Source organism: Helianthus annuus, chromosome 1 (assembly GCF_002127325.2).
Source record: "Helianthus annuus cultivar XRQ/B chromosome 1, HanXRQr2.0-SUNRISE, whole genome shotgun sequence".
Taxonomy (NCBI): domain Eukaryota; kingdom Viridiplantae; phylum Streptophyta; class Magnoliopsida; order Asterales; family Asteraceae; genus Helianthus; species Helianthus annuus.
The window spans coordinates 6672447-6694444 of NC_035433.2; the positions used below are offsets into that span (position 1 = coordinate 6672447).

Below are 21998 nucleotides of genomic sequence, written 5' to 3' on the forward strand. Positions count from 1 at the left end.
ATCTCAATGGCACAGTAGCACATTTCTTAAAACTTCTAAGTCTAGACTTAACATAGGAATACCCTCATCTCTATTCGGAGAATTTCTGTTTTTAAATCTATATATTCTAATATGTCGCCAAACAAAGAAGCCATAATGGAGATTCTCCCCATTCGAAGCCTAGGAATGCTGAGCTTTGTACTGCGACCAGGATGAACATGCAACCAAGGAGAAAACATTCAGAAATAAAATGAAGAAGAAACTCCTATTGCTAAAAGATCGTTTCCTTAGAAGTCCTTATAAGGATATATTTATCTTTCAGTCCCTTTGAGGACAACATTATTCCTTAGAAGTCCCGTTTAGGGCAACCAAGTACCTTTATAAATTTTAGTGGGACGGTTAGATTTAAAATAACGTTCCTGTTATAGGATCTACCATCATTATAAGATGGCAAAATCTAAAAAGGATAAGACCTAGCTCAGGTGTCATATAAGACAGGGCCAAGATGGTATCTCCATAATTAGATTCAGATCCATAATTAACATCTCAATTTAGAATTGTTCAGCGTTTGATATTAAAAGAGAATCTTAGGGGTAAAACCTAGTCACGAGTCATTATAGACATGGCCAAGATGGTAAAACATGTCTAAAAGATTCCAAAATTTTGTTCACATCTGTAAGTATGTTAACATTCTTGGCAAACTGTGAATCAGTAAAGTCACACAGGCCATCTTTTAAATTGGGTTAATTTAAATTCCCTGTAATTATATAACCATCCTTTGAGGATGAAGTGCCTACGGGTAATAATTAAATGTCCTCTGTGACTAAAGACAGTGGTAGCTTACGACTCCCTGTTAATAAAAGGTGATGAACTGTGGTTCAAACCTAAATACCTGGATACTTAAAATCCTGGTTTATAAATTAAACTTGTCCATGTGACTAGGCCTTGTGTGCCATTATTAACTTATAATATAGGATTCATGATAAGGATCCAGAACAGTTATATATTTAACAAATTAACTAAAATAGTTATTGAAAAACCATAGATTATAAATTTTAGTAAATTCATATGAGCCTATTCTAAAGGTTCGAAATCCTTGTTTACACCTGTAAACATGTTAACGCTCCTGACAATAGTAATGCGATAAAATCACACTTGCCATCTTTATATTAGGAATTTTCCGAACCCCTTAATTAGCATAAATGATCAATAGGAATCATGGCTAATAAACGTCGAACATGATGAATACATCGAAACATTCATTTGAAATGTATGCCTTCAAGCAAAGATGTATACATGAAAAAGATAGTTTTATTTCATACCTTGTTGACAAACAAAGAACTGTGAAATCTTCCGATCCAAAGGAATCATTGATTATGTTTTAAAAATTTCCCTAGTGACAAGGCCTCTGTGCCATCTAAAGTCCTTTGGAACAAGCCTTTGTGCTATATAAAATGTCAGTACGACATTGACAGTTGTGACTGATGTTCCCTGTCTAATAAATATGAAGGATTACATTCCGTTTAAACGCCTAAGATGGTTTAGTTAAAAACCTAGGCAAAACATAATCAAACAAATTTAATACTATCTATTGGCCTATATGGTTTATTTGCACCATGGCTATTTAATCATCAAACTCGACAATTCCCTATATAATTAAGCCAATTATTACTACTTGGTTAGTAGCCTTCAAAGCTTCACAATGGTGACCCCTCTGAAGCGCGCAATCATCAAGCCGATCAGAATGATGATACAAGATTGAACTTAGCAGGCCCTGAATTGCAGGCTATGATAGATACAGCCATAAACGAAGCCGTGGACCGCGTATTAAAGGATCATAAGCGAAAGTGCAATAATACTCCAAATAAAGGTTGCAAAAAAGGGTAAGGACCGGTTCAAACCAGTCCAAGCCAAAGGAGGCAAAACTAGGGGTGTTCAAAAAAATCCGAATCCGAAACCGAATCCGAATTATCCGAATATCCAAATCCGAATTATCCGAATTTTCGGATATCCGAAATTTCGGATATCCGAATTTCGGATATCCGAAAATTCGGATTCGGATTCGGATAGCAAATTTGAAAAATTTCGGATATTTCGGATATCCGATATCCGAAAATTTAAATTATTTTATTTTGTATTTTTATCTATATAGTAATAAAATTTATTCAAAACCCTAAATCTATTCAAATCACTCATACGCATCCCTATTATATTCCTAATTTCACTTCCTTTGCCGCCCACCAAACTAATTCATGATTATTCCACACAAATTTGAAGATTCGAAAGCCGATTCAGGTTCCGATTTGCTTACATTCGAAGCGATTTTTCTGTTGGTTTGAAGTTAAGTCAGATCTGTATCTATTAGATGATCGAATGGCCGATTTAAGGTTCCCATCTGATTCTGAACTGACTTGTTATGTTTCGATTTAAGGTTCCCATCTGTTATGTTTGGTTTTATTAGGTGTTCTTGGATGAAAAGTGGGTTCTATTGCCATCGTTATTCATACAAATGTAACAAATCGTTTGAAAACTTTGACTGAAACAACATAAATTGATGATTTTATTCACAGGCTATTGGGATTTTGAGATGATATTCATAATACAGGGGAAAATGTTCTTTGATTAGTAAAGTAAGTTATTTTATATTATATTATATTTTAATTTAATTTAAACACATACAGGTTTTTGCTTATTGTTTATCATTTTATCTGTCTTCAGGTTTTCTTATAGAGATTTCATTTGCTAGCTTAAACGTTGGAAATATGGATTGGAATTTGGATTAACGAATTAGAAAGATTATGTCTTTATTTTGGAAGAAATAATTTGTGTTTATTTGCTTTTTTAAACATCTTGATCTTGTAATTCATTTGCTGGTTTGTGTTAGACTTTTAAGTTGAAACAATTTATTTAATTTCGGATATCCGTTTCACTATCCGAATGGATATCCGAAAATTCGGATATCCGAATTTCGGATATCCGAAATTTCGGATACGGATTCGGATAGTGAAACCAGGTATCCGAAAATTTCGGATATCCGAAATTCGGATATCCGAATTTTCGGATATCCGGTTTTGAACACCCCTAGGCAAAACCCAAATGCAGTAACTGCAAAAAGCAACATTTTGGAAAATGCGCGATAGACCCACGTGCTAAATTGTGTGGAATTTGCAAGACCTTGGATTGTAAGAAGTTGGAAGATGCAACCTGCTATGGTTGCAATGAGAAAGGGCACATCAAAACTAAATGCCCAACTAAAACCAAAAAGCCTGGAGTGGCTAAGAAGACCAAAGCTGGAAGCTCTCAAATGGATGCTCAATAGGCTATTCAGGATGACAACGTCACAACAGGATTAGCCAATGGTACCTCAGAGACTGCTTCAGCAATGTTAGATGGATGTTTTGTATCCATTAGGAACCATTCTTTTCCACTACCCTTGTTTCCGTTGAAATAGAGGGACTCGATATAGTGATAAGAATGGATTGGTCATCTTATAGCTAAGCTCATATTATGGGTGATGAGAAGCAAGTAGTTAACAAGACTCCTTATGGTGAGCCTTTGAAAATTCAAGAAGACATATGGTATGGATTGCCTATGTATCTGCTGAATTCGGTATTTAATACCAAAGCTTCGAGTATGGAAAACTCGGAAGAGACAAACAAAAGTCGCGATGTTAGAGATGCGACAAATGTTAATGGTGCACCAAATGTGAACCTCGATGTTTATGGAGCTAATCTCCAAAACTGTGATTAACGCAATTGTCGGAAAGGCTATGAGAAAAGTCATAAAAAGGTTCAAGAAGCTGGATGATGTTTGCTCTAAAACCCATGTCGCTGCTTATGAGAAGAGTTTCGTTCATGCTTCAAATACGAAGAATAAACCCAGCGAAAGCTAACATGGCAATAAGTCCATTATTTTTGGATGTACTTAAGAGTCCTTCGTCTCTTGGGAGTCAAGAGACTTCAATAGTAAAAAGGGGACCATCGATTGCAGGAAATTAATTAATGAAGTAGAATCCACTAGGTGTATCAGTGGTTACGCTGAAAAGAACACTGTGAGGTATGCATCACAGCCTTTCGACGGTAATACCCTTAATTAATGAGGACATTAATGAAGTCCACAAGAAAGATCCTCTTGTACACTATGAGATGGACGAAGTGTTAAGGACCTTATTAGAAAGATCTGTTATTCGCATCGAAAAGTTCTAGGATGTCGACAGTATGTCGCAAATTTTAATTCTTTGACTAAGATAGTACCCTATTCCAATTACCAAAAAAAAAATCTAAGCTTGAATGCAAGCAATTGATGGTGGTTAGCAGAGGTAACACCACGAAAATTCGTGTTCAATAAAATAAAGACACGTGTCACGTGGGACAAACGTGTCAGGGACCCGGATCAAATACGGACGTGTGGTAGGATTTAAAAAGGGGCGTCATGTTATTTAAATACCTCTGAACGACCCATGGGCGACATGTTATTAAAATACCTCTGAGCGACCCAAGATGTAAATCCCAAGTCCATGAATCGATACTATAAATGTCCGATAAATTAGCCGGTTGTTCCTAGATAAATTAATTTCATAGGTCTCAAAGCTTGCTTATTATGAATCCATTATGGATCTACCTCAGCCGCTCGCGTTTTATAGAATAAGAAATAACCAGTCAAGCTGAGACTGCCCCAAAATTTGTTAAAGATTCTGCAGCTGAGTTTAAAAGGATTAAGAATAGAGGCGTTGAACCCTCCTGATGCACGATTAGAGGCAGTTCGCATTAATAATGATACTAGATAAACCCCCTGTTGTGATTTTAGTACTAAGAATTTCATTTGGTTTCGGGTACTGATAAGTTTCTCATAAAACCATAAGCTTAGCAAACTTTTAGAAAATATCCCGTAAGAACCCCAGATATTAAGTGTAAGGTAAAACTTACAAGCGAAATCATAAGAACCATTTCTTCTGTTCCCATCAGAAACCTTCAGCCGTAAAATTTTTGAAGTATCTTCTCTATGGAAGAAGTGCGTCGGCATATACAGTTGATATCTCTTTGATCTCTAATGATTTCGAATACCAGACAGTATGATAAAAGTGCCATATGAGGATTGATGTATCTTAATATGTTCCATAGATTGCTTCCATGCCTGATCAGTATGGAGGTTTAATGCATGGGACCACAAAGATATTCCGATGGTCATATGGTACTAAAGTCAGCTAACGGTATTCAAAGAAGATATCCAGAATGGAAGTTTTTATGCAAATGTTCCCGATTAAGGAAATTCGTGGACTTATAACGTGAATGTGTCATTTATTTGACTCGAGCAATGATGGATAAACTGGAGCCTGAGATATGGAAAGTCTCTATAACCTCCTTGTATCATGATTATCTTCTCCTAAGATTACCCTGTTACCTCCTGAGAGGCAAGTAGAGTTAAGATTTATATCCCATTTAGGGCTGTATTAATATGAAATCTCCAAGACGACTAGTACCATCATTGGATAAATCGAAACCCTGATTAAGTAAGTTTTAAAATAGAGGATTCATATAGCCTAACTCAATATTCTGAGGATTCGATATAGTTAATTAAGAAAGACGGTTCAATTTGTTTATGCATTGATTACCGCAACCCTAATTAGGCAACAATTAAGAATTTCCGTCAGCCGCCCAGGATCGTCGATTTATTCGACTGACTTAAAGGATTAGCTATCCCTTAAGGTTAGTTTTAAGCAGTGATTGGAATAACCATCTCACCTTAAGATTAGCTTGTCTATAATAGTTGTTATATAAGTATCAAGGCTGCTCCTTGGGAGACCTTGTATAGATGAGATACTAAACATCTATTGTTAGACAGAAAATTGGTAAGTCCAATTATCAGGATCTGAAAGTTGCCTTGGAAACAACGAATAAGATCGTGCAAATCCATAATCATCTATAAGTTGCCAGTATTCGGCAGAGAATCAAGGATTCATGGAAATAGCAAACCTCCTAAGTTCTTGTTAAGAAATAAAGTTCAACAAAAGATATCACCCTGGAAAGGTGTGCCAATCTGTTAATTGTTAGGCTAGTTAAGCTCTGAATATATGAAATCATTCGAAGGAATCGAATGTATCAAGATCAAATAGCTTATAAGCTAAAACATATTTAAGGAGCTTGGCGGATCTCGTAATACGTTACACATTAAGGATTTAAGGATGTGTTTCACCAATGAGTCAAGAAGCATTAACTCATATGATAGGCAGATCTATGATATGATGAGAAACCGGTATCGATTAAGGACCGGCAAGTTAAGAATGCTTAAAAGGGATACATGTACCTAAGATAGAGGTCAACTTGGGAGCTTGGAAAGACTCCAGACATGCTATGAAAGATTAAGTCCGTTATGCGACAAAAGAAACTTCCAGCATTTTTAGAAAATCTCGAGGTCGAGATTTCTTTTAAGGGGGTGAGGATGTAACACCTCGAAAAATCACGTCCAATGATGTATTGACACGTGTAATAAACCCTAATAAAGTCGAACAGTGAAATTTAGGGACTAATTTTTCAAAAAATCAAAAAAAAACTTTAATTATAAACAAACTAGAAGTATTAACAAAACTTAAATAAGTTTTAAATAACCTTTTATGGTTTTATATTCACAAATAAGCCACTTGTTGATCAAGTGAAGCCGTTTGTGTATTTAATTGAAAGTTTGCGCAATAAAGGGTTAAAAGCGTCAACAAGTTAATTCTTACCTCTGAGTGACCTTTTAACAAACCGAGAGCTTCATGATATTTGATTATGCTCTCGAGAATGCCAATCGTTGGCCGTCCAAGGCTTTTGTGCCTTTAAGTGACGTTACGCGCAACTTTGTAAGTATAAGGGACTAAAAGTGTCAATATGTTTAATTATACCTATGAATGACCTTTTAGGGAACCCAAAGCATTGTAATATTTAATAATACTCCTAATAATTTTTAATATGGGTTGTATAAGGCTTCGATACTATTAAACGATGCTATACGCAAGTTCGCGCATAAAAGGGGCTATTTGCGTCAAACTGCAAAAGTCTATCGATTCGTATTGTATCGGACCTTCCGGAATATGACCATGAGTTAAACATACCCCATTTATCCTTTATATAGCTTAGATATGGGCTTAGAGGTGTTCGGTGCGCAAAAATAAACTTTTATGTCATGCAGGGACTAAAAGTGTCAAAAAGTGCACAAGTTTGCATTTTCACGCATATCTCATATTCTGAATATCCCCGGACATCCAAAAATTTATGTAAGCACTAAAATATTTTATTTTAGTGTTTGGCTTGATAAAATTCCATTCGTCGCGTAATTTGGATCGTTTTTAGCGTCCGTCCGTGTTTCGTCGTAATTAGTCGAACAACGGGACCGTACGACCAAACGAACCGGCATCCGAGATGTTTTTGAACATATTTTAAGTTCCCTATACTTTAACTTCATTTTAGAGCTTTGAAATGAGGTTAACAGGGCTTAAACGTGTCAAAAAAATGCATCGAAAACCAAGTTTGGGGGTGCAGGGGCCTGTTTTGCCATTTTTGAAAGTTGCTGACCTGCAAGGCCCTTACGGTCCGTATGGACCTTTGCTTACGGTCCGTAAGGCATCCCCAGACCAGCAAAATCTGTTTCCAGCTATTTCCAGCTCATTCCAGCTCTTGCAAATGGTTTTTGATCAATCTATGGGCCAATTTTGATGGTTTTCAAGTGCCCCTTGTATTTGTAAACCATGTGCCCACATGGATGGTTGAGATTGAAGCTCGGTTTTCGATAAACGATCCTAACGGTTCTCAAAAACCTATAAATACCCCCCTTGTTTTGGGTTTCACTTGCACCTTCCCTCCATTCTGAATTCTCTGCATTCTTTGAGGGTCTTGAGCTTCTTGAGAACCTCTTTCAAGTCCTTTCGACTTTTGTAAGTGATTCCTTTCATGCTTAGTTATTTGTTTAGCGTTTAAACCGAAAAGTCAAGCGTTATCGATAAACACTTTGACTTCTAATCGGTTGATCCATGGTTCGCGTTGAACATGGCTACGTGATCGTAATTAGGTAGGTGTTTAACCCTCTAAAGGGCATCTCCTAATTACCACGTTTACTTAGTTTAATTGTCGGGTCAAATTAAAGTCAATCGGGTTTGTTTTAAATAAAATTCATAACTAATGATATAAAATCTTTAAAATCGGTTTTGTCACTTTAATGACTTGGTAAATATTAGTTGAACATGTCTAAACATGATTCAACCCGGCAATTCTAAGTATAGGCTCGGTTCGCAACCGAAAGTCGCAAAGTTTGACCTTTGCTTTGACTTTCAGTTCTGACCCGGATTAGCTCGAGTTTATTTATGCCTTAGGGTCCTTCGTGACCATGTTATATGATAGTATAACCTCCCAAAGTTATACTACTTGGTTCTTTAGAATTAAAGACCATCGCATGTTTCCATAATGCCTAAATGTGACCATAATGCCCTTAATGTTAAAACAAGATTTTTGAAGATGTGAAAGGACTAAAACCTTTATTACTGATCTATAAGCATGTCCATAAAATTTCACATCAGTTTGAGGTTCAGATTAGGAGTTATGCTCATTAGCGTAATTAAGAAGCTTTTTAGTAAGTAAACCGTATGATTTGCATATAGCCTATCTAAACCCAATTTTTGACACCAAACTTTTACTCACTGATTTAATATAATATTTTAGGATTTTTGAAGATTTTTATTTATTTTTAGGCTGATCTTAACCTAGAGTTCTAAGCTTAATTCGATAGTTGTCGGTTTTACCCTTTAAGCCATAAAATGAGTTTTACCAAACCTTTTGATACCAAATCTTTTTCTTCTAGTATAATATGATAAATAGAATATGTTAAGCCTTCTGGAATAGTAAAAATATCAACTTTCCTTTAAGAACCCGGAAATAGCTCAAAATCGCCATTTTAAGCGTTTTAAACGCATAGTATATATCAAAACCATTTTAGGTGTATAAGACTTGACACCTACTGATGTTTTAAGTAAACTTTCATACTTTAGCAGTAAGCAAAAGTCTTAAACTCGGAATTCTAGTTTTGACCTTTTAAGCCTATGTGAAATTACCAAAATGCCCTTAAGATGTATAGTTTGGTTATAAGTGATAAATTTCACCTATAGGTTATACCCAAATGATATAACTTGGTAAATTAAGTATTTGTACTGATTTAATCAAGACCTATAACTCAGATTACCATTTAACCTCTTTTATAACCTTATAAAACCAAAATACCCCTTCGAGGCATAAGTTGGTTTTAATTTCATTTTGGGCATAATGGAAGATATCCTACTGATATCACAACATATCAAAGGCATATTAACTTATGGAACATGTTCATGACTCTTATGGTTACCCGTTACGCATGTTTCGCGTTCGGATCGGCCTATGTAACTAGTTGTGCATATATTAGCCGAAACGGGTCAAACCAAATCATTTTCGTCTCAAAATCCAGAATGTGATTAAGTTACCCATATTAAACAAGTATTCAAGCTTGTTGGGTCAAAACCACATTCTAAACCGGTCTTCGCTTTATCATGCGTTTGAACAGTGTCTTCCTTTATTAGAACTAACCGGTCTGAGCTTAGGCTTAATTAAAGACCCGTTAGAAATCTAATAGGTTATTAAAAACCTTCGTTCCAGATTTAGGAGCCCAGTAAAAGCTATCTGTACTTGCTTGGTGGTATACGGCTGGGATTAAATTTATATTTAGCTCAGGTAAATACTTTTAACTTATTTTCCCTTATATGGGCTTGGGGGTACGGTATATAAAATACCGCTTGGTCGGGCAATTGACCCTAACTCATTAGTAGTTGGGTATTATCAATGTGACCCGTTTGAAAACTGGTTTTGTTTGTTTTACGCCTTTGGGAGCTTAATGACCATGTCCCGGATATCCTTGGCATCATTTTAAGAAATGGCCACGACCTTGACACCCAGGTGTAGGCGTACACCCGGTAATGTGTCCATATTTATTAAGGTATAAACTTTGGCTTCCCGCCGCGGACTTATACTGAGTGGTGTGTCAATTAACCTTAAACCCGGCACGACCCGGGCGACTGAACGCATAACGAACATGTAATTCTTTTACTAGTTTAACTTCGATTAATTATTCCCAAGTTATAAAAAGTTTTGTGCCATGTGCATTCAAATCAATTTTTAAAACATTTTCAAAATGAGTCAGTTAAATTGTATTTACCAGTGAAAACTGACGTATTTTCCAAAAAGGCTAAGTGCAGGTGCTAAACAAAATAGGCTGGTTTATCCTAGCATCATATAGAAGTCTCGCAAGCTTAGATGCCTGAAGTCTGTTGAACAATGTTTCATTTATCTTTGATCCGCCTGTGGATCCTTTACTTTCCGTTTGTAATACCTTGATATTACTTTATATCGGATTGTAATATATTCATATTTTGCTTCCGCTGTGCATTTAAATTGTGTGGTTTGACTATGGCGATAACAACTACGTCACGTACTCCCCACCGGGCCCACCGGTGACACGTGGAAAAATTGGGGTGTGACATTGGGGCCCTGTGCGGCTAGGAAAAATAGGCCCTTAAAATATTCTTTTGCCTGGTCATTAATGTGCGGCTAGTAAATATATAATTACTAGGTTAGAGACCCACCGGTTGAATAAAAAATATTAAACACTTAGTAATAAGATTTAGAAATTACAATATGATATTTTGAGATAAGGTAAAATTACGTATTAATCAGGTATAGATACATGTGTTGTGATATATTGTTAATCAAACTTTATTAATCCATATATTATAATATATTCCCACTCTCTAATAAATCAGAGAATGAATTTTATTTTTACATTTTAAAGCATACGTCGATTATCATTTTTTTTATTAATAGGTGCACCACACACACGAGAATGTTATTAAGTACTTTTTTTTGTATAGAACGTTAAAACTTATTTATAAGTTTTATATATAATACTTATACTTATTAAATGGCGAAATATTAAATGAAGTTTGACTATTCAATGTATACTAGTGGGTTACAACCGTGCTCTAAGGCAGCGCAACCGGATATTTACACCGTCGATTTATAACAAAATATAATAGAAACATAGATACAGTGATAATACTTAAGTATTGATATATAAACCCAAAAAAATATGATTGTCACTATTTATATATGATAAAAAAGAAACTCAATGAACAGTGATTCATTATTTATTTTTTAAATTCAAATTAGAATGATCAATTAATAGTAACATCATTAAGAGATGATCAAATGGTATCGGGTATAGGTATCGGTCTCAAATTTATCAAACCGGTGTATTTTCGGTACCGGTTCTGCACAGGTATTCACCGGTTTTTACCCTCAAATACTAGTGTCATACCAGTACCGACCGGTACCGAACCGTACCATGCTAGGTATATTCGGTACCGGTACCCACTTTTGGGGATTTCGGTAACGGTATTTTCGGTACCGGTTGGTACCGAGCTCTGTAGCAACGCAGCAATGCAAGTACTTGCACCGTTTAGCTTACTTTTCATACACACAGTAAGTAAACTGTATTTCGTTTGAATGAGGTTTTATATACACAACAACTTATTTTGCTTTCTTTTTTGTATTTTTTTGTAACTCATTGAACAGTGATTCATTATTTATTTTTTAAATTAAAATTAAAATGATCAATTAATAGTAACATCATTAAGAGATGATCAAATGGTATCGGGTATAGGTACCGATCTCAAATTTATCAAACCGGTGTATTTTCGGTACTGGTTCTGCACAGGTATTCACCGGTTTTTACCCTCAAATACTAGTGTCGTACCAGTACCGACCGGTACCGAACCGTACCATGCTAGATATATTCGGTACCTGTACCCACTTTTGGGGATTTCGGTAACGGTATTTTCGGTACCGGTTGGTACCGAGCTCATCAAATCCTGTAGCAACGCAGCAATGCAAGTAATTGCACCGTTTAGATTACTTTTCATACACACAGTAAGTAAACTGTATTTCGTTTGAATGAGGTTTTATATACACAACAACTTATTTTGCTTTCTTTTTTGTCTCTTTTTTGTAATGAATGAATTGTAGCATGTAAAATTAACTTGGATATTTAGAATATTGATGAGCAAATCGTATCAAATCCTGTAAACGAACCGGTATCGTATCGGTACCAAATTTACTATACCAAATCATTTTCGGTACCAATTTGGTACCCACCTTTTGGCGTTTTCAGAATCGTTACTTTCGGTTCGACACCGGTCTAGCACCATACATGTATTTATTGATTTTTACCTTCAAATACCATACCGTATTGTACCGAGCATTTTCGATGCCGGTACCTAATTTGGATGATTTTCCGGATCGGTACTTTCGCTGCCGTTACCGATACCGAGCTCATCCATATTTTAACGTGTTAGCACCGTAATAACTAACTGAACTGAAAACAACTGAATTTCCAACGTGTAGGACGTGTGGGTCCTATTATTATATATTAGGTTATTTAAAATCGTTTTTTATGACGGAGTGACTATCCTTACCACGTCATTTTATTTATGATTTGATATTCGGTATCTGTTTGCCATTGCTGACACGTCTTTTGTAGTCATTGGGTCCCCCCGCAACGCGCGACTAGAAAGTAACTAGTTTTTATAAATATATAAACATCATATGCTGAATTTTTTTATACTGTAACATTTAAAGTATGAAATAAAGCTAGTTAAAGTTATTGATAAACATCTAAGTAGAAATTCTCATGTTGGATTTAATAAAAAAATTCATGATTATTATTTTATATCTTTAAATTAGTCCACAGAAAACCAAAGTTAATATTATTTTCAAAACTAACATAGTCAAACTTCATTTAATAATATAGCGTACAGTTCTTGTTGCTTTTTCTTTCACTATCTATCTATTAACTTCATCTTCTTTAAAGTTGCCACTAATTTGGTCGATCAGAATTTTCGTTTCGGACAACTAGAAAAATATAATATCATCTCATCTTTATCTATACTCAGGGGTATCCTCACATATGCTCAAAAGTATCCCCAATAAATAAAACGAAAATGTAAAAAAAAATTACACTTCACCAAGAAAGTTGAGGGGTATCTCGGGCTACCCCAAGCTCCCACATATATCTGCCCCTATCCGAGTGGTTCAGACCTCTTACTGATTCAACACTTAGGGGTTGTTTGGCAACTTCTGAATGGGTAAGTATTGAACCAGCAAGAGGTCTGGACCATTATATGCTGAACCAGTAAGAGATCTAAGAGATCTGAACCATTCAGAGCCAGTATGATGTTTAAACATTCAGACAAATTTCTAACCAATTCAAATAAGAGATCTTAACCATTCAGACTTAATATAAATTATAATACTTAACCATTCAGAAGCAAATTATTTAGATATCTGCTCCAAAACAAACAGTCTGAACCATTAAATGTTGAACCATTAAGATGTGTCTGAACCATTTAGAGCCCATTAAAAGCTGAAACAAACAACCCCTTAATTGTTCAGACCTCTTACCTTCAATACTTACCCATTCAGAGGTTTCCAAACAACCGCGAAGTTTAGTATATAAACCTAATACACAACCATAACTTTATTGATAAGGATAATCCCCTGACATGCTAACATATTATCATTCCACATAAACGATTAGATCGTCCGTAATAGTTAATGTAATAGTTAACCATGAGCATTAAAACGCCACATGTAATGGTTAAGGCCTCTTGATGTCTTTTCATTTATTATTTTCCATGTTTTTTCTCCTTATTGGGCATTATTATAGATATGTTCCTCCTTCTTCACAGTCTTAGACTATCCACATCAAGGATGTTTGTAGGTGACATGGAGGGTGTTCATTCCTATGTGGAGAGCATTTGTGAGAGGGATGGATTAGTGGGTGTTGTAGAGGATGACATGGAGGGTGTTCATTCTTCACAATTCTTGGGGAAGAATGGTGAAGAATGGGCTAATGGTGGGTCCTTTTTTTTTTATAAGGTTGTTTGTGGGAAGGATATATATGTTATTGTTGTGGGTAAAAAGTATTTGTGGGAAGAATAAGTGAAAAGCTGATGTGGCATGCTGATTAGGCTGTTTGTAGAAAGATAGCCTTTCACTGATGCGGATAGTCTTATAATGTCCATGATGGACGGTTTGAAAGCATTATCAAACCCTTTCATACCCATATAATGCCTATTACGTATCACCTTACACAATAATAAGAACATTAATATGAAACCGTGTTTTAAGTAAATTATGACTAAATACATGAAATTATTTTCATATCATTAATTCATTATAAAGGAATAAAATACTCAAATGACTACTTTTTTGATCAATAATTAATACATATTTCTAGGGTTGTTATTTCTTTATCTTAGGGAGCAGTTGGCATCTTCTCTTTCTTTGTCTCAATCCAGCACAAAGACAACAGGAAGAATCTTATCCAACCACCCTTTTCCCATGAAATTTATTATATGTACCTCTTTTGCTTCCATTTTATTCTGTATTATTAATATTAATTTCTTTTGCTGTTCATCAATATATCTTGTAATGTAATTATTTTACAAATATTCGGGTATATGATATAACTTCATTAATTTAAGGGTCAAGTATTAATTTCTATTACTGTTTATGAATATATCTTGTAATTATTTTACAAAAATTCGGGTATATGACATAACTTCATTAATTTAAGGGTCAAGTATTAAATACCAAGTTTATAAATAAAATATAAAATATAAAACATACGTCATCGTATATTAAATAAGCGTGTAAACCGAACCTTGGAATAACAAATCGAAATAAATATAAAAGTCTAGTACAATCTTTAAAGGTGTGATCACCTAAATTTTAAACAAACATGTGATTTTTTAAGCATCGCTATTTAAAAATATTCAGTAAATTAGTATTGCTTGATACATTAACATAACATACAAACTAAAGTCGGATGCAATAAAATAAAATCATGGTCGTAAAAGTCACTAGCCACTCCCTAGTCGGAGTTAAAAGTACTTGGCCTAAACGAAGAGTACTTGTGTCTCGGCAACCTACCTTATAGCAAGTACTCGGCCTCCAAGATCTTATTTTATAACCATGTGTAAAAGAAATATAGTTTTTATCGTTGTCACATAATATCTTAAGTTGTTGTGTATTGTAACATATAGTTTTAAACATATAAACTTTTTTAATGTACTTAAAGTTATTTAGTTGATTATTCTAAAGAAAATGAAGGTTCTGAATTAAAGTTGAAATGTTTTAAAAGAACGAATAAGCAAATTTCTTTTACCAACTTAACTTACACACCCTCTAATCTACTTCAAATCTCCATATTTGTCTAACATGAGACTTCACCCCTCTATCTTAGCGTCGTAGGCTAACGCCCATGGCCATCATCCCTGGCGTGGGACCACTTTAATTTGCAAGAGTTGGGAGGCGTGTCCAAGAAATGTCACCATGTTAATGGGCGTGAAGAGGCTGGGTGTTAACTTGGTACGCGTGAGAGGGCAAGGTGAGGGTTGGTAGTTGTAGCTCTGACGTGGGCGTAGTAACACCGAGGAGTGTGAATTAACTACATATACTCTTCCAAAAACAAATACTTTCCTCTATACAATTTACTCGTACCTGTACCCATATTTGTACTCGTACCGATTTTAGGTATTCGGTACATTTATTGGAACCCAGTTTTATTGATTTTGGTATCCAGTACTTCCACCATTGGTACGGGCACGGGTAAAAACAGGTATTGGTACCAAATTTTATATAGAACTTTAAAAGTTTTTTTATATTACATTTTATTTCATATTATGGTATTTATGGTACTCGCATCAATTTTACCTATTTGATACCGTATCATATTGGTACTCGTATCGATTTTATCTATTTAGTACTCATATTGTGTTGGTACTCATGCCGATTTTACCTATTTAGTACCCGTACAAGTGCTCAAAAAATAAAATAAAAACAAAATAGTACCAAACAGGTACTGTACCAAAATACCCGTACCATACCAATATATTCAGTACAATATTTGATACTCAGTTTTATTCAAATTCAATACCAGTATTTTCAGTACATGTACGAGTACTATACCAATCTCATATTACCATTACCACTAAACTACAATATTGAATAAGAAAACTAGGATACAATTTCTCAATCGCCTCTTAATTTTACATAGCATCGATTAAAAAAATAATAATAAATAAATAATTAAAAAATAAATAAAAGAAGTTCATACTTGAAAGAGCACCCTTTGAATTATGGCCAAATGTCAGCCAGCTTGTTCCCATGAGACTCGGTTGTTATAAACTTCCCACCACAAACAAACAAACAAACAAACTATTAAACAAAACCTTACTAAAATCCCCACTCAAAACACTCCATAAACCCTTCAAAATCGCTTCTTGAATCTTGAATCCCACCAAAGTTTCAAACTTTCTTGATCACAACTTCCAAAAACAGGACCCCAAACCCTCAAAATGCTCAACATTTTCAACAAAAACCTCCGGCGACTCTGCTCAAAGCTCCGGTGGCCGGTGCGCCGCCGTTCAAAGCCTAAAGTTATCATCAAAAGATTCGGAAGATCAAATTCTAGAAATCAAGATTCACTAAACTCAAATGGGTCAGCCACAATTCACCCAAATAACCATTTGGGTATCCCAAAATCACAAAATCCAATCAGAATTGCAACTTTTAATGCTGCTTTGTTCTCCATGGCTCCTGCAGTCCCAGAGTTGACCAAAAAAGGTCAAAGCTTTGACCTTTTAGAAGATGATCAACATAATCAAGATGACCCAAAGGTAGTTTTTAATTCTACAGTGTCTTATGTTAATTCAAGGTCAAAATCTATGGTTGATAGGCCTAAAAGTATATTAAAGCAATCACCTTTACATTCAAGTTCAATGAGTAGTTCAGAAATGTTGACTAAACAGCAGAAATTTGCAAAGTCAAAGTTAAGGGTATCGATTAATTTACCGGATAATGAGATCTCGTTGAAGCGAAGCGGGCAGTTGAGCTTTGTTACGGACGAAAATGAACCCGACCCGGATTCGAAAAGTGGTGGTTCCAAGGGTATAAGTAGGATTTTGAAAGGAAAAGGTGTTTTGAGATCACAGAATAGTTTTTCTGCAAGAGAGTTTGAAAGTCAAAGGGGGAGTTATAGGTCAACCAAGACTGTTGTTGAGGTTTTGAGAGAATTGGATGCTGATATTTTGGCTTTACAAGATGTGAAAGCTGAAGAGGAAAAAGATATGAAACCTTTATCTGATTTGGCTGCTGCTTTGGGTATGAATTATGTTTTTGCTGAGAGTTGGGCACCCGAATATGGTAACGCGGTTTTGTCAAAATGGCCGATTAAAAGATCGAAAGTTCAGAAGATTTTCGATGATTCGGATTTCAGGTTTGAGTTTCATTCACCCTTTGTTCAATTTAGTAGTTTTTAGATGTTTGGTTAATTGAAACTATATCAGAATGGTTAGTTTTCAACTTTTGTTGTTCATATCATTTTTGAATAATTAGTGTGATCCTACTATTAAAAAAACTAACGGGATGTTTGTTTACCTCTTAATGAGGCTCTTAATGGTTCAGACATCCTACTGGTTCAGTACTTAATGGTTCAGACTGTTTGTTTCACGAGCAGATGTCTGAATGGTTCAGACATTTGCCTCTGAATGGTTAAGATTTATACAGAGTCTGAATGGTTAAGACCTCTAATCTGAATTGGTCAGACATTTGCCTCTGAACGGTTAAACATTATACAGGCTCTTAATGGTTCAGATCTCTTACTGGTTCAGCACTTAATGGTTCAGACCTCTTACTCCTCTTACTGGTTTAACACTTAACCATTCAGATGTTGCCAAACAGCCCCCAAGTATTACGAGTATAACTTCTCTAAAATCTATCTTTTTAATACAACTTTAAACAATAAAAGTGTGTTTATACATTATCTTTTGTACCATGTGTTTACTACAACTGATTATCTGATTCCGATTATTCAATATGGTACAAAATCTTTAAAAAGATACACATTAAATCAAAGCAAGATTCTTTAATACTGCATGGTTTCTAGTTTGGATTAATATTTTTTAAATCAATAATCTTGTTTTTTTTTACTAGTATTAGTTGTGTCTAAAACAAGAAAGAGAAATAAATGTTTTGTTTAAGTCATGGGTTCTATCTTGGGGAGGGGACCCCATGACACCTCATTTTCAAAGAAGCAAATGGCATTAGAATTCCACAAAGAAAGGGCATATGGTACAATATAGTATAGTAATTGTGAAAAGCCATAAATGGATCCTTCACATAGTTTTAGTACTTCAAAAAGATAATAATATAAGTTAAAATGCAATTTCATTATGTGAAAATAAACTAACTTAGATTATACATTCATTTTGTGGGTCCCTATGTTACACATTTATTTTGTGGGTCCCTTTGATTTTATGGAATTTGTATTCATATCCTTAAGCAATAGTAAAATGGACGGATCAGACTGGTTGAATAACGAAATGAGTTAAGTCAAATTAAGTAGACCCGTGAATATATATTTTAATTTTTTAGTTTATAAATAATATAAATATTATATAGAGTAAAGTACACGGATGGTGCCTATGGTTTATCAAAATTTTGGATTTGGTCCCTGGCTTTCCAAAAGTACACGGATGGTCCCTGTGGTTTACACTTTGTAACGTGTTTAGTCGCAGCCAACAAATCTAAAGTTTTTAGCATGTCCAAGTTAGGGACTAAATGCGTTACAAAGTGTAAACCACAGGGACCATCTGTGTACTTTTGGAAAGCTAGGGACCAAATCCAAAATTTTGATCAACCATAGGGACCATCTATGTACTTTACTCTACTTAATATTTATATTATTTATAAAATAAAAATATATCGACGGGTCTACTTAATTTTACTTAAATCGTATTATTTCGTTATTCAACCAGTCTAATCCGTCCATTTTACTACCTCTTTAAAGATACAAAATACAAATTCCATAAAATCAAGTGGGACCCATAAAATGAATGTGTAACATAGGGATGAAGGGTTTTAAATTCTTTGCATTTAGGATGGGGTGGGGTATGGTGGGGTTGTTTTCTTGATACTTACAAAAATTAGAAACCAATCTTTCTGTCACACCTAACTTTTACAGTTTTCTACTCAATATTTCATTTTACCCAAATAACAAGTTGAATATTAAACCTCGGGCTTTGGCTCAGTGGTTATGGAAACGAAGGAAGACTCCTGACTGAAAGGTCTCGAGTTCGATTCTCGATCCACCCGGGTTTTAACGGCTCTGCATTGTCGTGCCCTCGGGCGGATCCAGGCAGGGGCGGACCTAGAGGTTACCGGGGGGTAACCTCCGCTACGGCTTGGCTCGGAAAAATTTGACGTTTTTAGTGTAAATTTTGGAAAAATTTGATGTTTCTTCGATTTTGTTACGGCTTATTTATAAAACGTTACGGCTTGGCGTGAATCCTAGATCCGCCACTGGATCCAGGGTCGGGTTTTCCCCGGAACTGGTGGCATGGTGGGCTAGGGGCTCCGTGCGTGCAGGTTGGGCTGTAACGGGCTACCTTTCGGCCAATGGGTGTCGCGTACAGAGTACCCGACGATTCTTATATTGGACGTTAAAAAAAAAACAAGTTGAATATTAGTGCTGTTTGGTATAATGTTTGGGAACAGCTGTATGCAAAAAAGGTAAAGAAAAGGTTCAACTACTACTACTACTAAAAATGCATTTTTTAAACTTTAATTTGGACCAATAATTCTATGTAGGAAAGTGTCCAATCATTTTCCATTTTTGTATGAATGTCATTTGTTTTATGCACAGTCTGATGCTGAAATTTGAAGTGTTCTTAGTAATGACAGTGTTTTTCTGGTGGTCCATGGTTTTTTTTTTTTTTTGTGGTTGGAAATTCTTGATCGATTTAGTTTCGGGTTTGGTATGATAATTACCGAATAAACGGAGTCTGTTAGTGGTTAGACTTTTGTTAATGATACTCATTTAGGCCTACTGGGATCGATAAACACAACCGTCTATGAACTTTTATTAAAAATATTTCGGATGGTGACGTTTAACGTAAATGTACACTAGTTTGATGTTATGCTAACACGTGCAAGTTAATTTTTTTTAGTCCGGATCGGGCCTTGTGGTCCAGTTAATTTTTTTTTAGTTTTATAAACAACGAACGTGATTTATATGATTCAGGAGGTTGTATGCATTATAAGTCAAGACCATGCCTTAGGTGACTTTCAAGTTTTGACCCGTTCGACCCTTTTCTTTTAGTCATTTTTTAAACTTTTCCCATATGGCTGGTTAAAGATGAATCACAACTCAAATAAACTCATAACTATATTGGAGTATGTAGTTTTTTTTTTTTTTTTTTTTTTTTTTTTTTTTTTTTTTTTAAGATAAAGCGAGTAATTTAACAGTTTCTTAACACGAATGCAGGAACGTTTTAAAGGCGACAATTGATGTTCCACAAACCGGAGAAGTTGATTTTCATTGTACCCTTCTTGATCATCTTGATGAAAATTGGCGAATGAAGCAAATAAATGCAATCATCGAATCTAATGAGAGACCACACATCTTAGCCGGAGGTATCAACTCTCTTGATGAAACAGACTATTCGTCCGAAAGATGGACCGACATTGTTAAGGTAAATAAAAGTGTAAAGTACAGGAATGGTCCATGTCGTTTTCCAAAATTTTGGATTTGGTCCCTAGCTTTTTAAAAGTACATGGATAGTCCCTGTGGTTTGCACTTTGTAACGCATTTAGTCCATAGCCCACAAATCTAAAGGTTTTAGCATATCCGAGTCAGGGACTAAATGCGTTACAAAGTGCAAATCATAGGGACCATCCATGTACCTTTGGAAAAAGCTGGAGACTAAATGCGTTACAAAATGCAAAGCACAGGGCCATCTGTGTACTTTTGAAAAGCTAGGGACCAAATCCAAAATTTAGGTAAACCACAGGGACCATCTGTGTACTTTACTCTAAATAAAAATCCACTCATCGGGTCAAATGAGCCGTGTTGGATCGGGTTGACCGACAAACACTTCTTGTCTATTAAATTTTGTTTAAAAATAACTAATGCGTTATATATGATCCGAACATGTTCTTTTAGTACTATGAAGAAATGGGAAAACCGACACCAAAAGTTGAAGTGATGAAGTACTTAAAGAGCAAACAGTACACCGATGCTAAGGATTTTGCAGGCGAATGTGAATCTGTAGTCATTATCGCTAAAGGCCAAAGTATGAACACAAACACTCGTTCTACGTTTCACAACGATTATGGTTCTTGTTTCTTGCATAAACCTTAAAAATAACAAGTTTATTTATTTAACGCAGATGTGCAGGGTACATGCAAATACGGTACTAGAGTAGATTATATATTGGTGTCACCCGATTCACCTTACAAGTTTGTTCCCGGATCATATATGGTTTTATCATCTAAAGGAACTTCTGACCATCACATAGTCAAAGTTGAAGTAACAAAGGTAGATGAACCGATTCAACAACCGTACGTTAGAAGACATCGACATCCTAAACAAAAAGTTGTGAAGATAACAAATTCTAATTCATCAAAAGGGGCATGGAAAATGCAAACTTTAGATAGATAGTAGCGATATAGAGATGATTAACTTTATATAGAAGAGGGTTCAGATGAGAATTTTTGAATAAATAGGCGGTTCCTAGTTATTTAGTGATTCTCATTTGAACACGCCCAACTTTATATATACGTATACGTCTATTCTTTCCTTTTTTTTTCTTTTCTTTTTTTTTTTGTTTTGATTGGAATGAGTTTTGTGTTTGTTGAGAGGAAGCTTGAGAGTATCTTACCAATGTAAAAATTTATATATTTGTTTAGCTTTTTATTGTAAGTATTGTGATTTTGTTTCTTGAATTTAGTCGAAAGTCGTCCAAAATGTATATTAAATGCATTAGGGGATGGTTCAAATGAAAACCACTTTTATTGTGAAAACTCGAAAACTAACTAAAAAAAGCCTAAAAAACATACAATTTTTTT

The 21998-nt window shown here is 35.1% G+C and overlaps 1 protein-coding gene across 1 annotated transcript; it reads left to right on the top strand.

The window, feature by feature from the left end:
• Positions 1-16221: 16221 nt before the first annotated feature.
• On the top strand, positions 16222-21875 carry LOC110943879. The gene is made up of 4 exons (XM_022185612.2): positions 16222-17367; positions 20416-20623; positions 21094-21223; positions 21320-21875. Exons 1-4 carry the CDS (start codon positions 16448-16450, stop codon positions 21589-21591), a joined length of 1530 nt encoding a protein of 509 aa, XP_022041304.1. The 5' UTR covers positions 16222-16447; the 3' UTR covers positions 21592-21875.
• Positions 21876-21998: the final 123 nt, after the last annotated feature.